At 46.5% G+C, this 23103-nt stretch overlaps 1 protein-coding gene across 2 annotated transcripts in view; it reads right to left on the bottom strand.

Annotated features, from left to right (window-relative positions):
• The window catches only part of AXDND1 (axonemal dynein light chain domain containing 1), a 112275-nt gene that overhangs the window by 20161 nt on the left and 69011 nt on the right, over positions 1-23103 (bottom strand). For both annotated transcript variants that reach the window (XM_051858247.3, XM_089299454.1), the window contains 4 exons: positions 20862-20955; positions 12486-12685; positions 11258-11354; positions 1083-1193 (listed from right to left, as the gene is read on the bottom strand). In XM_051858247.3, the coding sequence (XP_051714207.2) occupies positions 1083-1193; positions 11258-11354; positions 12486-12685; positions 20862-20955 (502 nt within the window). The remainder of the gene's footprint in view (positions 1-1082; positions 1194-11257; positions 11355-12485; positions 12686-20861; positions 20956-23103) is intronic.

The raw sequence follows: 23103 nt of genomic DNA, 5'->3' as shown, positions 1-23103 counted from the left end.
CCCCTGCACCCGCGTGGGACACCAGAAAGAAGCTCCAGGTTCCTGGCTCTGGATCAGCGCGGCTCCGGCTACTGCAGCCAACAGGGGAGTGAACAAGTGGATGGAAGACCTCTCTCTCTCCACTTCCTCTCCTTCTCGCTCTGTGTAACTCTTTCAAATAAATAAATAAATCTTAAAAAATATAAAAAAAGCAGTGAACGGTGAACAGAGCCTAATGCTGCAGAGAAGCCAGGTTAAATATGGATTGGAGACACTTGGATCCGGCCTAAGGAGTCCCTGGTGACCTTACAGGAGATTGAGTTTTAACAAAAGTGATGGTGATGGAAAAGAAAGGAAGAACAAAGCAGTCGAGAAGACAGGATCAAATGACTTTTTTTAGGATGGGAAAAATGACCATGTTTATAAATTGGTTTTAGGTTGATAAAAACAGAACCGTTAACTACACAAAGGAGAGAGGGTATCGGAATGTCGCTAAAACAAAAACCACACCGGGGATGGGAAGATTGGGCCTGGAGGAGAGGAAAGGGGAGAGTGCAGAAGCAGGGAAGTGTGGGGGTTTCTCAGGACGCGGCAGGCAGCTCCCGTAGGGAAGCCATGTTCTCCTTACTCAGCAGGGCACACAACCACTGCCAAGAAAGTGAGAGAAGAGCTGCGAGTGCTCTTGATGAGAACCGGCAGGGCTGCACAGGGACAACCCTGTACCGCAGACCGGAAGTCTCTGAGAGGGAATGACAGGGCTGGGCGGGAACAACCCGGTACCGCCAACCGGAAGTCTCTTCTGAGAGGGAATGACAGGGCTGCGCAGGAACAACCTGGTACCGACAACCGGAAGTCTCCTCCGAGAGGGAATGACAGAGCAGCGCAGGAACAACCCGATACCGCCAACCGGAAGTCTCCTCCGAGAGGGAATGACAGGGCTGCGCAGGGACAACCCAGTACCGCCAACCGGAAGTCTCCTCTGAGAGGGAATGACAGGGCTGCGCAGGAACAACCTAGGTACTGACCGGAAGTCTCCTCCGAGAGGGAATGACAGGGCTGTGCAGGGACAACCTAGGTACTGACCGGTGCCCATGGGCGCGTACCTCTTCCCCAAGCAGCTGCTGCACTTCTTCAAAAGTCAACAGGTTTATCTTTCTGCCTTTGAGATCGGAAAGGAGGTGAGAGCACGTATTGATCCACTCAAAACATTCTTTCTGAAAGGAGACAAAAGATAATTATGCAGAGAACGGTCAGATTATATGCATTCGTTTACTTGACCTATTGAGGAGCTGCTGTGTACAGTCGCTCTAGATTTAACTTTGAATCATCTCAGTTCTGAGATTTGTGCAGAAGCCACTTACTGTGCATGTAGACATAAATCCTAGCATCTCGTAGTGATGGGATTTGGGACCTGGGTTGTAATGGGACAAATAGCCAAGTGCCATGAAACCAGACACAGAGATGAGGTGGGGCTAAAGCCAGGAGCTGGGAACTCCATGCGGATTCCCCACACGAGTGTCTATTTTAACCATCATCACTGCCCCCAGGGTCTGCAGTGGCAGGAAGCTGAAGTCAGGATTCCATCAAACCCAGGCCCTCTACTGTGGGACGTGGGAGCCTAACTGGCATCTTAACCATTCACTACACCAAACGCCCACTCCTGGACTACTTTTTAACGATGGAATTACCATAAAGTGTCAGAATCAACACATCTAAGAAATCAAATCTGGGCCTGGTGCTGTGGCACAGTGGGTAAAGCAACTGGCTGCGATGCCAACATCCCATATGGACACTGGTTTGAGTCCCGGCTGCCCCACCTCCAATCTAGCTTCCTGCTAATGGCCTGGGAAAGTAGCAGATGATGGTCCAAGTACTTGGGCCCGTGCCATACATATAGTAGACCTGGATGAAGCTCCTGGCTCTAGCCTGGGCCAGGGTTAAACAGTAACTGTATTTTTAAATTTTTATTTCTTCAGAATTAATTCACCATTCATGAGAAATAATTTAACTATTCTCTAGTTCCATGTACATAGTATGAAATAAATCCTAGTCATTTTCCTATAAGCTTCTGAGACACTGGGAATGTTATCATAAAACTTACAACAGGGAGAAACATCATTAGGAGTCTTTTGATGAAAGTTTTACAGTAATCTATAGAGTTAAGCACATTTTTCCACAGAGTAAACCAATTTTCCTTTAAAACCTTCAGTGTCAACTTTAGTCAGACATCAAAAAAACAGTTTGGCTGCTGCTCAATACACATGGATCTTTTTGGCTGAATTCTTTTCATATTTAATTCTATTTATTTATTTGAAGGGCGGAGTTACAGAGAGAAATAGAGACAAAGAGAGAGAGGTCTTCTATCTGCTGGTTCACTCCCCAAATGGCCGCAATGACTGTAGCTGGGCCAGGCCGAAGCCAGGAGCCAGGAGCTTCTTCTGTGTCTCCAATGTGGGTGCAAGGGTCCAAGCACTTGGGCCATCTTTCACTGCTTTCTCAGGTACATTAGCAGGGAGTTGGATTGGAAGTGGAGCAGCCGGGACACAAACCAGCTCTCATATGGGATGCCAGCACTGAAGGCCGGGGCTTTAACCCACTGGGCCACAGCACCAGCTCCTTTATATTTAATTCTAATCAAAATATGATCTGTTAATAGATGCTTCTGGTATAAAGGAAAGGGGAGGGGCACTGTGGCATAGCAGGTAAAACCGCCGCCTGCAGTGCCAGCATCCCATATGGGCACTGGTTCAAGTCCCAGCTGCTCCACTTCCATTCCTGCTCTCTGCTATGGCCTGGGAAAGCTGTGGAAGATGGCCCAAATCCTTGGGCCCCTGTACCCACGTGGGAGACCCAGAAGAAGCTCCTGGCTTTGGATCGGCTCAGCTCTGGCCATTGCAGCCATTTGGAGAGTGAACCAGTGGATGGAAGCGCTCTCTCTCTCTCTCTCTCTGCCTCTGCCTCTCTGTAACTCTGCCTTTCAAATAAATAAATCTTTTACAAAAATAAAGTAAAAGGACTAAAGTTTGTGCCTGGGGTGAAGGAATATTTAAGATGCTGAGAGATGGCCCTGAATGTTAAGCCTGTTCTTGAGGATCAAAAGCAGGAGAAATAGAAGGCTACAGGAGATAGTCTTTCACAGGAGACCAGCAGTGAGACGAGAGATGATCAGAGCTATTATGAACCCGGGATGGGTGTTTGGCCTAGCGGTTAAGATGCCTGTGTCCTACACTGGAGTGCCTGACTCTGGCCTCTGATTCTAGCCTCTTGTCAATGCAGACTTTGTGGAGTAGCAGGTGACAACTCAAGTAGTTGGGTCCCTGCCACCCCCATGGGAGATCGGGATGGAGTTCCTGGTTCCTGGCTTCAGACCAGCCTAATCTTAGCCATCACAGGAATTTGGAGAGTGAACCAGTGGATGGGAGCTCTCTGTCTGTCTGTCTATTGAATAAAATTTAAACACACAAACACACACACACACACCATCCTCCGATCCTCTCAGAAAGGAGGAGAGCTGAAACTTCCTTGAAGTTACCAGTGGGGAAACAATGAGAGGCAGGCTCCCAGTAGTGTTTACAGTCATACTCCTTTTGGAGGAGCAGAAAATCCTGGAGTTACTGGAAGAATCTTGGGCGATGTGAGAGAGGCAGCTTCAGCCCAAGGCTGATAGCAGGTCTTCCCGGATGGGGAAGAATGGCACGGAAGGAGTTGATTGTAGCCGGAAGCCAGTTGGAAGGGCCCCAGCTGGAAGTCGTCAGGTCCACTCGGGTGGGTCTGTCTTTGCTCCTGGGAGTTATTTCCCTCCCCTATCTTCCCAGCACTGTCAGCACTGGCCAGCGTGTGCCTTTCCATCAGTTGTGCCCAGCTGAGAGATCCTTCTGGTAATCTGCTGTCAGCTCAGATTTTGACTATGCTTGAGGGCATGAGTGCTTCTGATTATACCTGGAATATTAGAAACGGTCGACCTGAAACATCGTAAAGGACATCTACTACATTCCCGGGGGCTGAGCTTCCTGGTTTCATCAGCTCTCTGGATGGCGGTTGTTCTGGTGAACTCATACTGGGCGCTAGGACTCTGACAAAGTGGCCAAGCCTCAGGGGAAGACGTCAGGACAGGCGATGACCATCCCCAGGAGGAACAGCTAACACACACACTGCAATCAGCTTCCTCCAGAAACAGGCTCAGGGGCGGCATCCCTGGAACTGGGTCCCTCTAGAAAATGGCTTCCTGCATCTACGTGGCGCTCAGCTGTGTGAGGCCAGACTGCATCAAGATACACTGAGAGCAAGTGAGTGATCTACGGCCATGAGCCACTGCCCTGTGATCTCGGGAAACCAGATAATCCCCGTATCTCTTGAAGACGTGATTTGTCCAGGGTACTTGGTGGGAGGATGGAGTAAGACCCACTGGTAAGAATCATCAAACTGCAAAACATGCTTACCTAGGTAAGGCCTCCCCCTTCTAAAAACTGCCCAGTACCTCACAAAACCCCTTTACTAGAAAGGAGCCCCCCCCCCCAAGAAAAAACCATTAGGTCGGGGGAAACATCAGTAATGTCATCCAAATACTAACTAGCAGGTTTTCAGGATGCTCAAGTGTGGTGGAATGAGAAGGTCATGCCAAGATGGCCTCTGAGAAGGTGAGAAGGTCATGCCAAGATGGCCGCTGACAACAGAAACTGCCTGGCAACAGGCCGTGAATGGATGGCTTCGGAAATCACATGACATCAGAGCCTGACTGACAACAGGCCGTGATTGGATGGTTTCAGAAACTGCCTGGCAACAGAGCCTGACTGGCAACAGGCTGTGATTGGGTGGCTTTGGAAACTGCCTGGCAACAGGCTGTGATTGGTTAGGGCATAGACCGCCCCTTGACTGGATTGGCTGCCTTGGCTATATAAGCAGCTGTAGCAACTGAAATAAATGAGTCTGCGGGCTGCTTGCCTCAGGCGTGCTTTCACCCAACTCCTGGGGTCTGTGTGGTGACTCCGCGCCTCTTGCCCCCACCACACTCCTCCTCTCAGGAAGAAATCAAGCTCAACACTCAAGTACTGGAATGTGCTACCCCGCAGCATCCCGTATCCCCGTGTTATACAAGGCTTCTTTGGAAGGCCATCTTCCACCCTTCCCCTCACGGGATAGGGACGAGGCCAGACTCTGACGTCACACAGATTCACATACCACAGAGCTGTCTAGGATCAGGGGAAGGTACCAGGCAGTCAAGGATGGTGACAAGTCTGAAATTAAAATATCACCAGTGAAGGTGAAACGAACCGTTTGTTTTTTATCAGGAAGAACTGATGCATCTCAGAGTCCTGAGGGTGCTGCTGAGCCCCCTAAATACACTCGTCTGGCAGACCCCTGAGAGGCCTCCGCCTCGCTTGGAGAGCTGCGTGTGTGCGTCTTATGCATGGGATCAGGTACAGGTCTTGTGGTATGGAGGCAGATTTCCGCTTCCTCTGACAACATTTATCTGAAATCGCCAGCAGAGGGTTAGTGTGTGGGAGAGAGCATAACAGAGGATCTAAGTAGCACAGGGGGGAAGTGCAGATCCTCAGAGATGCTCAGGTCATGGGGCCAGTGCTGTGGCGTAGTGGGTAAAGCCGCCGCCTGCAGTGCTGGCATCCCATAAGGTCGCCAGTTTGAGTCCTGGCTGCTCCACTTCCAATCCAGCTCTCTGGTATGGCCTGGGAAAGCAGTAGAAGATGCCCCAAGTCCTTGGGCCCCTGCACCCACGTGGGAGACCCGGAAGAAGCTCCTGGCTTTGGATTGGTGCAACTCCAGTAGTTGCAGCCAGTTGGAGAGTTAACCCCCTTCCCAGCCATGTAACTCTGACTTGAAAATGAATAAATAAATCTTTAAAATAAATAAATAAAAAGATGGCCCAAGTCCTTGGACCCCTGCATCCACATGGAAGACCTGGAAGAAGCTCCTGGCTCCTGGCTTTGGATCGGCTTAGCTCCAGCCATTACTGCCATTTAGGGAGTGAACAAGCAGATGGAAGACCTCTCTCTCTCTGCCTCTGCCTCTCTGTAACTCTGCCTTTCAAATAAATAAATAAATCTTTTAAAAATTTTCTAGTTACTAATTATTAATTTCAGACATTGCTTTTTATTATTTGGATTTGGGTCCTTTGAAATTTGTTGAGACTTTCATTTTAATTTCTCATAGCATAAGTTCAATTTTTACATACAATAATGTATGCTTATTGAATACAAAAGCTGGCTAAGGTGTTCTATATATGTATATTTTTAAAAGATTTTATTTATTTATTTGAGAGGTAAAATTACAGAAATTACAGAGAGAGGGAGAGACAGAGAGAGGTCTTCTTTCTTTCTTTTTTTTTTTTTTTTTTTTTTTTTTGACAGGCAGAGTGGATAGTGAGAGAGAGACAGAGAGAAAGGTCTTCCTTTTGCCATTGGTTCACCATCCAATGGCCGCCACAGCTGGCGTGCTGCAGCCGGTGCACCGCACTGATCCAAAGGCAGGAGCCAGGTACTTATCATGGTCTCCCATGGGGTACAGGGCCCAAGCACTTGGGCCATCCTCCACCGCCTTCCCTGGCCACAGCAGAGAGCTGGCCTGGAAGAGGGGCAACCGGGACAGAATCCGGCGCCCCAACCCGGACTAGAACCCGGTGTGCCTGCGCTGCTAGGTGGAGGATTAGCCTAGTGAGCCGCGGCGCCGGCCGAGAGAGGTCTTCTATCTGCTGGTTCACTTCCTGGATGGCTGCAACAGCCTGAGCTGCGCCACTCCGAAGCCAGGAGCCAGGTGCTTCTTCCCGGTCTCCCATGTGGGTGCAAGGGTCCAAGGACTTGAGCATCCTCTACTACCTGGGAAGGCCATAGCAGAGAGCTGGATTGGAAGAGGGGCAGCCAGGACTCGAACTGGCGCCCACATGGGATGCCGTTGCCACTGGCGGAGAATTAACCTATGGCACTGCAGAGCCGGCCCCTCTATATATGTATATTAGGTCAATTTTATTAGGTCATTTTCTTTAAAGAAAGACTTACTTATTTGAAAGGCAAAGTTACAGAGAGAGAGAGAGAGAGAGAGAGAGAGAGAGAGAGAGAGAGGCACCTTCCATCCATTGGTTCACTCCCCAGATGGCAGCAACAGGTGTGCTGGCCAGGCAGAAGCCAAGAATCTGGAACTTTGTTCAGGTCTCCCACATAGGTGTAGTAGCCCGAGGACATGTGCCATCTTCCACTGTTTTCCTAGGGACATTAGCAGGGACCTGGACTGGAAGTTTAGGAGCCGGGACTTGAATAGATGCCCATATAGGATGCCAGCATTGTAGGTGCCAGCCCCATGTCAATTACTTTTAATTATGCTGTTCAAGTAATCTACACATATACACCTGTCTACTTGTTCTGTTAATTACTGAAAGGTGTACATCCAAAATCTCCTTATATATTTGTAGATTTATCTATTTCTCCTTATAGTTCTGTCATTTTTTGTATTTGCTTTGTATAACATTATCCCCTCCTTTTTCTTTCAATTTTTACTTAACTTCATTTGCTTAAATAGATCTCTTATAAAAAGTATATAGAATTTTGTTATATTTAGTATGACAAGCTTTGTCTTTTAACTGGGGTATGAAATCTCTTTACAGTAAGTGAAATTACTGATATAAATCTGCCACCTTATTTTATGTCTTCCGTTCACCCTTGTAGTCTGTTATTTTTATCCCTTATTGCCTCCTTTTGGATTTTTATCATTCACTTTTTCCTTTTTACTCTTAGAAGTTATATATTCTGTTTGACTGCTTTAATGGTTATCTTAGGACTCACAACCTGCGTGCTTATCAACAATTGTAGTGAATGTAAAAGAGATTCTGAGATTGGATAAAAAAGCAAGACCACACTATGTGCTGCCTAAGCAGCCCACTTCAAGATGAAGACCTAAGTATGTTAAAAATGAAATGATGGGGAAGATACAGCATGCTAATATTAATTTTAAAAAGCTGGAGTGACTATATTAATAGCAAAGGGGATTTTGAGGATAGAATATTACTAGGGATAAAGAGAAGCATTTCATAATGAGAAAGACACCTACGCTTAATGCTGATGCACTTAATAACAGAGCTTCAAAACACAGGAAGCAAAAGCTGTTAGAACTACAAGGAGGGGCCAGCACTGTGGCGCAGCAGGTTAAAGCCCTGGCCTGCAGTGCCGGCATCCCATTTGGGCACTGGTTCGAGTCCCGGCTACTCTGCTTCCGATCCCACTCTCTGCTATGGCCTGGAAAAGCAGTAGAAGATGGCCCAAGTCCTTGGGCCCCTGCACCCACATGGGAGACACAGAAGAAGCTCCTGGTTCCTGGTTTTGGATCAGCTCAGCTCTGGCTGTTGTGGTCATTTGGAGAGTGAACAAGCAGATGGAAGACCTCTCTCTCTGCCTCTACCTCTCTCTGTAACTCTGTCTTTCAAATAAATAAAATACATCTTTAAAAAAAAAAGAACTACAAGGAAAACAGATGAATTAGAATTGCAGTCAGGACTTCAATACACTTATAACTGACAAGTAAATTAAGGAAAGATAAAACAGAAAAAAATGGTGGAGGAAATTCAAGGAAATCAAAAGTTGGTCTTTGAGATCAAGAAAATTGCTGGCCGGCACTGTGGCTCAATTGGCTAATCCTTCACCTGCGGCGCTGGCACCCTGGGTTCTAGTCCCAGTTGGGGTGCCGAGTACTAGTCCTGGTTGCTCCTGTTCCAGTCCAGCTCTCTGCGGTGGCCCGGGAAGGCAGTGGAGGATGGCCGAGGTGTTTGGGTCCCTCCACCCGCATGGGAGACCAGGAGGAAGCACCTGGTTCCTGGCTTCGGATAAGCTCAGCTGTTGCGGGTAATAGGGTAGTGAACCAGAGGATGGAAGATCTCTCTCTCTTTCTCTCTCTCTCTCTCTTTCCCTCTCTGCCTCTCCTTCTCTTTCTGTATAGCTCTTTCAAATAAATAAATAAATCTATGAAAAAAATCACTATGATTCTTTCTATATAGCAATGACCACTAAGAAATCAAAATTATAAAACAATACCATTTATATTAGGGATAAATCTAACAAAAGATATATAAGATCTGCACACTGGCCGGCGCCACGGCTCACTAGGCTAATCCTCCGCCTTGCGGCGCCGGCACACGGGGTTCTAGTCCCGGTCGGGGCGCCGGATTCTGTCCCGGCTGCCCCTCTTCCAGGCCAGTTCTCTGCTGTGGCCCAGGAGTGCAGTGGAGAATGGCCCAAGTACTTGGGCCCTGCACCCCATGGGAGACTAGGATAAGTACCTGGCTCCTGGCTTCGAATCAGCACCGTGCGCCGGCCGCGGCAGCCATTGGAGGGTGAACCAACGGCAAAGGAAGACCTTTGTCTCTGTCTCTGTCTCTCTCACTGTCCACTCTGCCTGTCCAAAAAAAAAAAATCTGCACACTGAAACCTATAAAACTTTGTTGATAGCAACAAAAAAGATCAAAATAAATGAAGAGGCATAGTGTATTCACAGATCCAAAGACTCAGTACTGTTGTCAATTCTCCACAAACTGCTTACTGGATGAAAGGCAGTCTCAATCAGAATCCCAGCAGGCTATTCTGGGGAAATTGATAAGCTAACTGTAAAATCCAAATGGAAAGCAAAGGACCTAGAACAGGATGACCGATGTCGAGAAAGAAGCACGAACTCAGAGCATTTGCAGTGCCTGATCTGAAAGCTGCTTCCCTAGCGACAGCAATGGAGACGGTTTGGTAATGGTGACAGTGTTGACAGTAGATCAGCAGAACACAGGAGAATGCCCAGAATAACACACCAGTGGTCAAGAGATGCATCGCAATAAACAAAGAACAGTCTTTTTGACAAAATGGCACTAAAATAATTAGATACACAAATGCCAAAAAGTGAACTTCACTCCTGGCACCATATATTAAAAAACAAAACAAAACAAAACAAAACAAAAACTCAAAACGGGTCATAGATCTGAGTTTGAAGCCTAAAACTATAAAAACTTCTAGGAGAAAATATAGAAAATCTTTGTGATATTGTTGTTCAGAGATTTCCTTAGATATAACACCAAAGATCTATAAAAGAAAAAAGTGATAGACTGAACTTCTTCTCTTCCAGAGACATGGCTGGGGTAGGCGTATGGTGCAGTGGGTGGAGCCACCACTTGGGATGCCTGCATCTCACATCTGAGTGCTGGTTCACATCCCCGCTCCTCCACTTGTGATCCAGCTTTCCACTGATGCACACCCTGGAAGGCAGCAGGTGATGGCTTAGGTACTTGGGTCCTTGCCACCCACATGGAATTCCTGGCTCTTTCTCTCTCTGGCTTGCACTCGCGCTCTCTCCCTCTCTCTCTCTCTCTCGCTCTGTTTTTCAAGTAGAAGGAAATAAATAAATAAATAGGCAAGTTTTTTTTTTTTAAAGGACATGATTAACAGAAGAAAAGACGAATCACAGACTGGGCCCCTGCACCTGTGTGGGAGACCTGGCATCCGATCAGCCCAGCTCTGGCCATTGTAGCCATTTGGGGAGTGAACCAGCAGATGGAAGACCTCTGTCTCTCTCTCTGCTACTGCCTCTCTTAACTCTGCCTTTCAAATAAATACATAAATCTTAAAAAAATATAAAGAGTGTAAAAATGTTTCAAACCATTGGGAAGACCATTTGTCAACTCTCTGTAAAACTTCATACATACACCACAGGACCCTGCCATTCCCATTCCTGTACAACTACTCAAGAGAGATGGAAGTGCACGTTCATTCAGACTTGTACATGAACATGCATTGAAACCTTGCTTGCGATCACAAAAACCTGGGAATAATTAAATGCCCACCAACAGAGAATGAATAAGTCATGTGCATCTATACAGCGAATTACTACTCAGCACTAAAGTATGAACTTTTAAAGCCTGAACTTCTGATGAAAGCAATAATGTATAGGAATCTAAAACCAATTAGGCTTAGGCACAGAAGTCAGTCCAAAAAAATCACGTTCTATATGACTGCATGTGTACAAATTCTAGAAAATGGCAAATAATCTTCTGTGCTGTAAAGTGTATCAGATGTTGCCTGGGGCCAGGATGAGGTTGGGAGTTTACAATGGGGTGCACACAACAAGGAAATCTGGGGTGTGGGTGTTTTAGACATGTTCCTTATTTGTACTGAGTGATTCTCATGGGTATATGTGCACTTATACTCTATAAAATTGTCCACTTTATGAGCAGTTTGTTGCAAGTCAATTAAACCTCAAAAATAAGCTACAAACAAAACTAAGAGGAAGGCAGAGTTGTCACCTTCATGTTATCCAGATCCTGAAGCTCCTTAGCAGGATTTTTTTCTAAGTGAGTTGCTTTACTCAGAGCCATTGCTGTTGCCATCTCTTTGCAACACCTGTCAAAAAAGAAAGCAAACACACACACTCAGCATAACCTATTTATTGTCGGTTTCTCTTCTCGGTGTTTAAGCCCCTATCGTGGAAACTGACCACAGTAATTCAGCTACTGACTCGCCAAGCAATTCTCACCTTTTTCTTCTTCTTGGCTTCCTCCCCTCTCACTCTGAACCTTTGATAACACTGAATTAAAACGAACGGATGAGGGGCCGGCATTGAGGCAAAGCAGGTAAAGCCTCTGCCCGGGATGCTGGCATCCCATGGGGTGCTTGCTCCTGTACCAGATGGTCCACTTCTAATCCAGCTCCCTGCTACTGGCCAGGGAAAGCAGCGGAAGATGGCCCAAGTACTTAGGCCTCTGGCCCCGCAATGTGGGAGACCCAGAGAGGCTCCTGATTCCTGGTTTTGGCCTGGCCCAGCCCTGTCCGTTGTGGCCATCCGGGGAACGAACCAGGGGATGGAAGATCTCTCTCCCCACTTCTCCCTCCGTAATCTGACTTTCAAAATAAATACGTAAATCTTTTTTTAAAAAAATGATGGGATGATTTAGCTAGATTATAAAAGCAAGCAGTCACAGTGACTATATCCTAGTTAGTAGACAGCAAGTTTTCAGACCACATCTTCATTCGGTGAAAACCTTGCAGCTTTTCAGGAGTAAGGTGGTGTTTTTTTATTTTTTCATTTTTTAAGAGATAATTTGGTTGACATAAATGCAGCAAACAGAACTCTAGATTCATCTTTGCGTGGAATTACACAGGAACCTGCAAGCTTCGTATGTCTCCCAGTATGTGTAAAAATGCAAGATGTGTCTTGTTTATACAAGGAAGTGGGATTTTTTGGTGTGCTAGTTCTGTCAATTTTTACACTACCCCTCCTCCTCCATACACACCATTTCCCAGCCTGCCTATTGCAACACTGCTTCTCTAAGAATTCCAAGGCCACAGGGAGAACGCCAAAATCTCAGATTCCGCCTGAGCACATGTTAAAGCTGGGTGAAAAACTGAACGGGCGTTTGCTTCAAGGTTTTCAAATAACCCAGTATTACTGCTACTTAACTGCCCCTCTCTCCCGCCCCCCCATGTCACCTTTGACCTTCAAAGGGGCAGCAATAATACAAGCAGATAATTCACCTGATCAGATAGCTGGAGTACTGGGCCAGCTTCCTCACCAGTGCAACTGCATCTAACTCTAACTGAGCAACTCCTATGTCACGTTTCTCAGCACTCTCCTCCTCTAACTTCGGCAGGGTGTACTGGTCGGTGAAGTCAGGGACCATTAAAATCAGCAAACTGACCATCCACTGGATCATCGATATATGCAATTCGTCCATCTGTAAAAAAAAAAAAAAAAGAGAGAGAGAGATTATAATACAAACGATTACTTTAAAATCAATCAAACAGCAAAATCAGTATCAAATTTAAACACTGCAATGACCAGGGGCTGGTGCTATAGTGTAGTAGGCTAAGCCTCCGCCTGCCGCAACAGCATCCCATATGGACACCAGTTCGAGTCCTGGCTGCTCCTCTTCCGATCCAGCTCTCTGCTATGGCCTAGGAAAGCAGCAGAAGATGGCCCAAATGCATGGGCCCCATACCCACGTGGGAGACCTGTAAGAAGCTTCAGACTCCTGGCTTCGGATCGGCACAGCTCCAGCCGTTGTGGCCATTTGAGAAGTGAACCAGTGGATGAAAGGCCTCTCTCTCTTCCTGTCTGCCATTGCCTCTCTGTAATTCTGCCTTTCAAAGAAATAAATAAAATCTTGAAAAAAAAAAATGAGGAGTTGGCGTGGTGGTGCAGTGGGTAAAGCCGCCACCTACAGTGCCAGTACCCGGTTCGAGTCCCAGCTGCTCCACTTCAGATGCAGCTCTCTGCTATGGCCTGGGAAAGGAGTGGACGATGGTTCAAGTCCTTGGGCCCCTGCACCTGCATGGGAGACCCAGAAGAAACTACTGGCTCCTGGCTACAGATCGGCCTGCTCCGTCCACTGCAGTCATTTGGGGAGTGAATCACCAATGGAAGTTCTCTCTCTCTCCTTCTCTCTAACTCTGCCTCTCAAATAAACAAATAAAATCTTAAAAAAAAAAAAAAAAAAAAAAACAACTGAAAGGACACCTGTGGCAAACTTTCAATAACATATACTTCTTAATGAGACCAGATCATGGCTCGGTCAGCCTATGTGCATTTTCTTTTGCTTGTTGCACTATAATAAGCTACTCTTCTCAGCTTAACCACCTCGCCGTGGTTCCCACATGATGAACCAAGGCATTCCTGGGCTTCACAGAACACTCACAAGGAACTCATGGATTCCTGAAATTAACGTTTTCTTTTGTATTTATATGACAGGCAGAGTGGCAGGGTAGGGGCGGCGACAGACAGAAAGCTCTCCATCTGGGTTTCCAGTGAGGAAACTCGAGCCATTCCAGGTACTCAGCCATTCTCTGCTGCCTCGCAGGGTGTGCCCTCAAAGCCAGGCACTCTGGGGGGACGCACATATCCCAAGTAAGTCTCCAGCACCGTGCCGCCTGCCTGCCCCAGATGCCGTGGATTTTAAGCGACTGGTGGCTGTGTGAGAAAAACACACACTGTGTGAGAGTCCGTGCGGAGCAGGAAATCAGAGCTGCAACGCTGGAGCCGACCCCAAGGTTGGTGAAGCTGCCCCGCACACACAAGTCTTATCCCATTCATCAGTCATGTTGCTTAAACGAAAAGGTTTTTTTTTTCCCCCTTTTCATGTATTAGTTTTCAAAATAATTACTAATTTGTTAGGATATTAAGTATTTAGTAAGTCACCTGGCGCTATCTTTAATAAACCTAACTGCCAGGTATTTCTTTTAGCGTAGGAGTATGAACAGAGGACCCTCTGAACAGAGAACATCAGAACCTCAGCATCAAAGCATTCGCCGAGGTTGGAGCCCAGAAATAAATTGTGGAAGACTTCACTGTGCAAATGCAAATATCCTACACGTTATACTTTTTTTTTTTTTTTTTTGACAGGCAGAGTGGACAGTGAGAGAGAGAGACAGAGAGAAAGGTCTTCCTTTGCCGTTGGTTCACTCTCCAATGGCCACCACGGCCGGCGCACTACAGCTGGCACATCGCGCTGATCCGATGGCAGGAGCCAGGTGCTTCTCCTGGTCTCCCATGGGGTGCAGGGCCCAAGTACTTGGGCCATCCTCCACTGCACTCCCTGGCCACAGCAGAGAGCTGGCCTGGAAGAGGGGCAACCGGGACAGAATCCGGTGCCCCGACCGGGACTAGAACCCGGTGTGCCGGCGCCGCAAGGCGGAGGATTAGCCTAGTGAGCCATGGCGCCGGCCCTACACATTATACTCTTCAAATGCCCTCCCCTTTGTTGCTGTTGATTTCTTCTGAGAGGATTCATTCTGAAAGGAGCGTGGTGGGGGCAAGAGGCGCGGAGTCACCACACAGACCCCAAGAGTCGGGTGAAAGGGGGCCAGAGGTGAGCAGCCCACAGATTCATTTATTTCAGTTGATACAACAGCTTATATTGCTAAGACAGCCAATCCAGTAAGGGGCGGTTTATGCCATAACCAATCACAGCCTGTTGCCAGGCAGGCTCCGTTGCCAGGTGGGTTTCAAAGCCATTCCTGAGTAACTGATGCTGGCTTGCCAGTGGCCATCTTAGCATGGCCTTCTCATTCCACCACACTCCTTCTCTGGTTGGTGAGTTCCTAAGTGTTTCTCTAGGCTTAACCATGATTTACTCTGAGAACATTTTGATTTTCACTGGCTTCAACTTGCTCCTTTTCCCATGCTTCTATAGGACTTGGTACCCATCTCTTAGAATCATTTGGATTCCATTATCCTGGGTATCTCCTTTTTAAAGATTTATTTATTTATTTGAAAGGCAGAGCTACAGAAAGGGAGAGACAGTGGGGGAGGGGTGCAGAGAGAGAGTATCTTTCTTCCACTGATTCACTCCCTTTCCCAAGTGACTGCAATGGCCAGGCAGGGCTGAGCCAGACCAAAGCCAGGAGCCAAGAGCTTCTTCTGTGTCTCCCATGTGGGTAACAGGGGCCCAAACACTTGGGCCATCTTCCACTGCTTTCCCAGGCCATTAGCAGGGAGTTGGATGAGAAGTGGAGCAGCTGGGATTAGAACCGCAGCCCATGTGAATGCTGGTATCCCAGGCAGTGGCTTCCTGCTGCACCACAATGTTGGCCCCAGCCTGTGTACCTCTTTCAAGCATGAACCATCATATTATCCCTTCATACCACACACAGTACTGAGCAGGGAGTAAGTGTTTAAAAAAATATTTGTTGAGTGAGTTAATAAAACTAAAACCTGGTTGTGGTGGAATGAGAAGGCCATGCCAATATGGCTGCCTGCAAGCAAGCGTCAGTTTCTCAGGAATGGCTTAGAAACCCACCTGGCAATGGAACCTGCCTGGCAACAGGCCGTGATTGGATGACTTTGGAAACCACATGGCAATGGAGCCTGCCTGGCAACAGGATTTGATTGGGTGGCTTTGGAAACTGCCTGGCAACAGGCTGTGATTGGTTCGGGCATAGGCCGCCCCTTGACTGGATTGGCTGCCTTGGCTATATAAGCAGCTGTAGCAACTGAAATAAACGAGTCTGTGGGCTGCTTGCCTCAGGCCTGCTTTCACCCGACTCTTGGGATCTATGTGGTGACTCCGTGCCTCTTGCCCCCACCACGCTCCTCCTCTTAGAATGAATCCACAGCAACATCTGGTAGCCTACCCTGTACTAAAACCCAAACTTTTTACCTCTTAATTCAGAAGGATAGATTGTTAATGACATAAACCAGTGTTGACTCATGTATATCTTATATCTGAACAAACATATCAGGAAAAAGAGAAGCCCTTCTGAGGAAGAGTTAGGAAGACTACTACCCTTTTATAAGTTAAGAACAGCCCCCCTCCCCATTCCACCAGCCATGTTCCGGCTGGCTCAGTGTCAGTAGATCCATTCCTTTGTGTTCTTCTATATACCAATGACCTGCATTATATTTCACTGAAATAAAGCATTTTTCTTACAAAAAATATCGATCCTTGGTCATCTCGCCTATGAAATAAACACAAAAAGATTTTATTACCTTCATTTTAAAGTTAATTAGAGGGGCCAGCATTGTGGCACAGCAAGGTAAACGACTGCTTCTGAGGCCAGCATTCTGTATCACAGTGCCAGTTCAAGTCCCGGCTGCTCGGATTCTGATCCAGCTCCCTGTTAATGCTGTCTGGGAAGGCAGCAGAAGATGGTCCAAGTACTTGGATCGGTGCTACCCATGTGGGAGATCTGGATGGAGCTCCTGACTCCTGGCTTTGGCCTGGCCCAGCCCTGGCTGTTGCAGCCATTTGGGGAGTGAACCAGTGGATCAAAGAGCTTTCTGTCTCTCCCTCCCTCCCTCCCCCATATGTATGTCACTCTGTCTTTCAAATAAATATATAAAAATTGTTAGATTAAGTCGTATAATCAAAAACATGCAATAAATTATAAGTGAATTTAAAATTAAAATCAAATTAAACACATAAGGGTATCTTTCAGCTTCACAAAGATATACAAGAGGTCTTCAAAATGTTCATGGAAACACTTTCCCACAGTTATTGAGCATCCTCATATAAATATTCTTTTTAATGAGATGGAAGATGAATATGGTAATTTTTTTTTTTTTTTTGGACAGGCAGAGTGGATAGTGAGAGAGAGAGAGACAGAGAGAAAGGTCTTCCTTTTGCCGTTGGTTCACCCTCCAATGGCCGCCGCGGCCGGCGCGCTGCGGCCGGCGCACAGCGCTGATCCGATGGCAGGAGCCAGGAGCCAGGTGCTTTTCCTGGTCTCCCCATGGGGTGCAGGGCCCTAGCACCTGGGCCATCCTCCACTGCACTCCCTGGCCACAGCAGAGGGCTGGCCTGGAAGAGGGGCAACCGGGACAGAATCCGGCACCCCGATCGGGACTAGAACCCGGTGTGCCGGCGCCGCTAGGCGGAGGATTAGCCTAGTGAGCCGCGGCGCCGGCCGAATATGGTAATTTTTATACTAAAACAGAGTCACTAAAATTTTTGGGTTTTTTTTAAAGATTTACTTATTTTGAAAGTCAGAGATACAGAAAGAAGGAGAGATCTTTCATCTGCTGGTTCACTGCCCAGATGGCTACAATGGCAAGGGCTAGGCCAGGTCAGAGCCAGGAGCCAGAAGCTCTCTCCAGGTCTCCCATGTGGGTGGCAGGGGCCCAAACGCTGGGTGAAAGAAACCGGAGGGCAGGCATTGGTGCAGCAGTTAGGGTGTTGCTTGGGACACTCTCACACTGGTGTGGCTGGTTCAGGTCCCCATTCTACTTCTGACCCGGCTTCTTACTTGCAGATCCTGGGAATCATCAGCTGATATCTGGGTCCCTGCCTGCCATGTGGGAGACCAGACAAGAGCTCTGAGCTCCTGGAATCAGCCTGGTCCTTGGGAGACCGGACTGGGGCTCTGAGCTCCTGGAATCTGCCTGACCTGGCACCAGCTGTTTCAGACATTGGAGAATGAACCAACAGGTATAAGGTTCTCTTTCTTTCTCTCTCCACATTTCAAATAAATTTTAAAATTTTTAGAAAGAAACTTATGCTATGGGTAGATTATTTTGAAAATTGGTAGCTGGAACTGCTTCCTTCTTGATGCGAGTTTGTTGGTGAAAAATGATGCATATACTTTGAAAGACTTTTATTTATATATTTGAGAGGCAGAGGTACAGACAGACAGAGGGAGACAGAAAGAAAGGTCTTCCATCTGCTGGTTTACCCTCCAAATGACCAAAATGGCCAGAGCTGAGCTGATCTGAAGCCAGGAGCCAAGAGCTTCCTCAGCTTCCTCCAGGTCTCCTTCATATGTGCAGGGGCCCAAGCACTTGGGCCATCTTCCACTGCTATTCCAGGCCATAAGCAGGAAGCTGGATTGGAAGTAGAGCAGCCAGGACTCAAACCAGTCCCCAAATGGGATGCCAGCACCACAGGCAGAGGCTTAGCCTACTATGCCACAGTGCCAGCCCCTGTTGTGTACACTTCAAAAAAAAAAAAATCTCAAATCTATGTATTTAAAAATCTGGAACTAATTTGTTCTAAAATTTTACAAATACAGAATTTCAGTTGGCTGGGCACCTTTTATTACAATAGAGAAATTCTACACTTATGTTTGCATGAATAACTGATTGGCATCATGACAGATGGAAAATTTCCTAGTGAATTAAAAACAAGCCCAAGCCTTTGCATAATTTATTAATGGAATTGAAAAATGAGTACTATCACTGAATAAACAGGCAATGATGCACATTTTCAATCTGGATTCATAATTCTTTGTGAGCTTTCATTTCAGTAATGACAGTAATTAATAAAAGTATCAATGGGGCAGGTGTCTGGTTTAGCAGTTAAGATGCCAGCTGGGATTCGTACAACCCATGTCAGAGTGCCTAGTTCAGTACCAGCTCCTGCTCTGGACTCCAGCTTCTTGCTAATGTGGACCCTGGGAGATGGCGGTGATGGCTCAGGTGACTGGGTTCCTGCCACCCATGTGAGAGACTTGAATTGAGTTCCCAGTTCTCAGCTCTCAGTTCAGGGCTGGTGCAGGCATTTGGGGATTGATCAGCAGATAGAACATCTCTCTCTCTCTCTCTCTCTCTCTCCTGCTCGCTGTCTCTTTTTCCTTCCCTCTTTTTTCTCTCAAATAAAAAATAATTAAGTACTGAAAAAAAAAATGAATTTGGAAGCAGAGCTTCAAATGGCTTTATTGCTGAGTATTAACTTGCAATTATTTTAAAAATTTAATCTTATTCAGTTACATCAGCTTTTGAGTGATTACTAAAAATTTTGTCAAAATAGTTTATCTCATCCCTTTTGACTTTTTGTAGAAAAGCTGTCGATAGAGTAATTCTTGTACATAAATTAGAAACAGTAATTTAGAAATGACTCACTTTGAGAGTTTTGTGGATAGAGGTACACGGTGAAAATCTGTTTGGAGACCACTTTTTTTTTTTTAAGATTATTTATTTATTTATTTGACAGGTAGAGTTACAGACAGTGAGAGAGAGAGAGAGACAGAGAGAAAGGTTCTCCCTCTGTCAGTTCATTCCCCAAATGGTCGCAACAGCCAGGAGCCAGGTGCCTCTTCCCGGTCTCCCATGCGGGTGCAGGGGCCCAAGCACTTGGGCCATCCTCCACTGCCCTCCTGGGCCACAGCAGAGAGCTGGACTGGAAGAGAAGCAACTGGGACTAGAGCCCAGCGCCCATATGGGAGGCCGGCACCACAGGCAGAAGATTAACCTAGTGTGCCACGGCGCCGGCATGGGAGACCACTGTTTTAAACAGCTGAGCAGCACAGACTAAATGGAGTAAGGAAGTAACAGAAAAATAAGAACAACAAAAGCTACTGGTCAAAAAATGTACCAAAAAGGAAAATGAAGAATGAATGAAAAAAGGAAAAACCTTTCCATTTAAAAATACTTGTACTAGTTATGGCTACAAACAGTTCTTCAACTACATGTTTACAATCCTTCAATCTTTCTACATGGCACTAAAATGGAGGTACATAAGGACACTTTAAAAATAAATGTTATAAAAACTGAACTTCAAGATACAAAAAAATATGGATATAAGATTTCACAGAGTGGCTGGCACTGTGGTATAACAGGTAAAGCCACTGCCTGAGGTGCTGGCATCTCATATGGGGGACGATTCAAGTCCCAGCTGCTCTACTTCTGATCCAGCTCCCTGCTAACATGCCTGGGAAATCAGTGGAGGATGGCCCAAGTGCTTGGGTCCCTGCACCTACATGGGAGACCTGGAAGAAGCTCCTGGCTCCTGATGTCAGACTGGCCCAGCTCTGGCCTTTGCTGCAATTTGGGGACTGAACCAGCGGGTAAAAGATCTCTCTCTCTCTCTCTGCCTCTGCCTTCCCTCATCTGTAACTCTGACTTTCAAATAAATTAATTTTAAAAAATATATTTTATTTATTTATTTATTTAAGAGGTGGAGTTACAGACAGAGAGAAGGAGAGACAAAGAGAAACATCTTCTATCCACTGATTGGCTCCCCAAAAGGCTGCAATGGCCAGAGCTGAGCTGATCCAAAAGCCAGGAGCCAAGAGCTTCTCCCAGGTCTCCCACATGAGTGCAGGGACCCAAGGACTTGGGCCATCTTCTGCTGCTTTCCCAGGCCATAGTAGAGAGCTGGATCAGAAGTGGAGTAGCCGGGACAGGAACTGTAATCCCAACAGAATGACGGAGACAAAAATTCAGTGACTTCATCAAGAGTAAAGGTGATAATCAAACTCAAAACTGTCTGATCATGTCCAAAACTTCACTCCAGAAGCAAGAACATTCTGCATTTACGGCATTTCCAAATCCATAGAAAATAATCTGAATAATTATTAGATAGGGCTCTATGTTGCCTCCCCTGCTTCCTGATTCAATTATATAGGAAAGACCTGGTTTTTCCTGAAGAAAATCCCCAGTCAAGTCAAAATACAAGCTCACAGTTCCTTCCAAGTACATACGTGTCGCTGCAGTTCAATGTTACCGTTGTTAATTTCGTTGCCTATCTTCAGAAGCCACTGTTGAATCATGTTACATGTATGTGCCTGGAGTACCCTGATGAAAAAATCAAGAAAAAGAACGATAAATGACTTACTTAGAACAGAAACTTAGGTAGAACTGTCAGCTAAAATAAAGGATTTTATTTGGCTCGATCTAGTAACTTAGGTGTTGAGAACTGTTTGGGACCTTGGGGAAGGTGAATCAAAACCTTGGGTTATCTCGTATGGTGGCTTCGTCACTGACACAGCTTTCCTAACCCCCAGCGGGGCACAAACTGGCAGGAGGCACCTTGGAAAATGTAGGTCTCACCTCCAGTGTTAGCTTCCTGCTGTAAAACCTTACACCTTTAGTGTTCCAAGGAATCAAGGAGTTTTTAACACAAAACTCCAACATTAGAAATTCCTGAGCAAGCCATTCGTAAGAAGATCCTCTTCAGATCAGCTTCAGCGTCAATGAAAGGGACCTTACCAGGAGCTAGTGAGCATGACTACCTCCGTGAAATTAGGATTAAACTTCTACCTCTTAAGTCTTCACAGGTGAATGTGAAAGACATGCCTGACTGTTCCTATAAGCCAATCAGAAACCTTACGTACCTCTTCAAAGCAAAAAGGATAAGTAAAGCTTTTGCCTTTGTCTCCTTAAGGCAAACATGCTGTACCTGCCTTTCTTGATTATCTCTGGGAACTGTTACTGATGATACAGCTACCTAATGATTTCTTCTATTATAATTCTCTATATTCAAGCTAAATGGGTTTATAATCTACATAAGGGTAGCCTATCACTACCCACTAACTGGGAATCTGTAAGATATGTTGTTTTCATCTAAAGAGGCACCCCACCTACAATTGGTTTTGCTCCAGTTTTGCCTTTGCTAATTAACTTACATGTTTCAGAACTCGGCTTCTGGGAGTTACTGACCATGCAGGAACACAGACGTTGGCAATGACCGAGACTGTTCCAGCTCACAGAGCAAATTTTTTGGAAAGGATAGGCGGAGACTTCCAGACTCTGGATAGGCAGGGCCTGCACTACTCCCCTCATAAGCAGGAAGCAGTCACAGAAGAGATGATTTGACGCCCATCAACTCCCCTTAGGAAGGGATGGAGTCTATGAGGGGGGAATGAGTATGCAGGCATACAGGTTAAAATTGATTAGGTTTGTGAGCTGGAAGACCATGCCTTCACCACGCCCCTGTGTGACCTCATGCCCTACCTGGCCCACCAGCCAATCAGGTTAATTAACTACTCCCCTTTGGAAGTGGGTTAAAAGCCTGGGACACGGTGTGTCTGGCCTTCTGTTCCTTTCCCTGGCCTCTTGCCGGGGGTGGTGGGGGGGGCTTGCTGTAGCCCTGCACCTCTAGGGGTGTGGCCTTTGGGCCACCCTCCCTAGGCTTCCCTAGATGCTCCTCCACGTGGCTGGTTCCTGGTGCTTGGTATGAACCCAGATTTACCCCCTCTCTCTCTTAGATAAAGCTCTCACTCCTATGCATCCTTCTCACTAAATAAAGGCCTAAAATGTTAAAAAAAAAATTTACACCTCTACATTTACTTCTGGAACAGTAGGGTCTTCTCACATAAAGAGAAGAACAGATTTCAACATCTTCTCGATGACTGACTCCCTGCACAGCAGTGTGAGAGCAAGGCTGGCCTGAAACTGGTAAAAACTGCTTTTTAAAGAAGTCGTTCAGAATCCCTGGAAATGCTGAGAGACAGGAGCGGGAAAATTAAAAAACAAAAAACAATGGCTGGAAACTCCAACTTCCTTAAAAACAGATACAGGAAGCTTAAGAGTCTCCAGGAAGGACAAACACAAAGAGACCAACAGATAGATGTATCATAACAAAAATGCCAAAAGTCAAAATAAAGAGAATATCTTGAAAGCAATGAGAGTAAAACAACACATCACACATAGATTAACAGCTGACTTCTCAGAAGGAGCAACAGGGAGCAGAAGGCAGTGCAACAACACACTGCTAGCACTTAGAGAAGAACCTGTCAACCTAGAATGCTATAGCCAGCACAGACATCCTTCAGAAGTGAAGAGGAGGCTGGTGTGCCGCACAGGAGGTTCAGCTCCCACCTGCAATGCCAGCACCCAGATCAATGTGCCAGTCCGACTCCTGCTACTCAGTGCTTCTGATCCAGCTTCCTGCCAAAGCTCCTGGAAAAGCAGCAGACGATGGCTCTAGTACTTGGGTCCTCG

Source organism: Oryctolagus cuniculus, chromosome 7 (genome assembly GCF_051225735.1).
Source record: "Oryctolagus cuniculus isolate XC-2025 breed Fujian yellow rabbit chromosome 7, ASM5122573v1, whole genome shotgun sequence".
NCBI lineage: Eukaryota > Metazoa > Chordata > Mammalia > Lagomorpha > Leporidae > Oryctolagus > Oryctolagus cuniculus.
The sequence above is the reverse complement of the archived record's forward strand: the minus strand, read 5'-3'. Positions and strand labels throughout refer to the sequence as shown.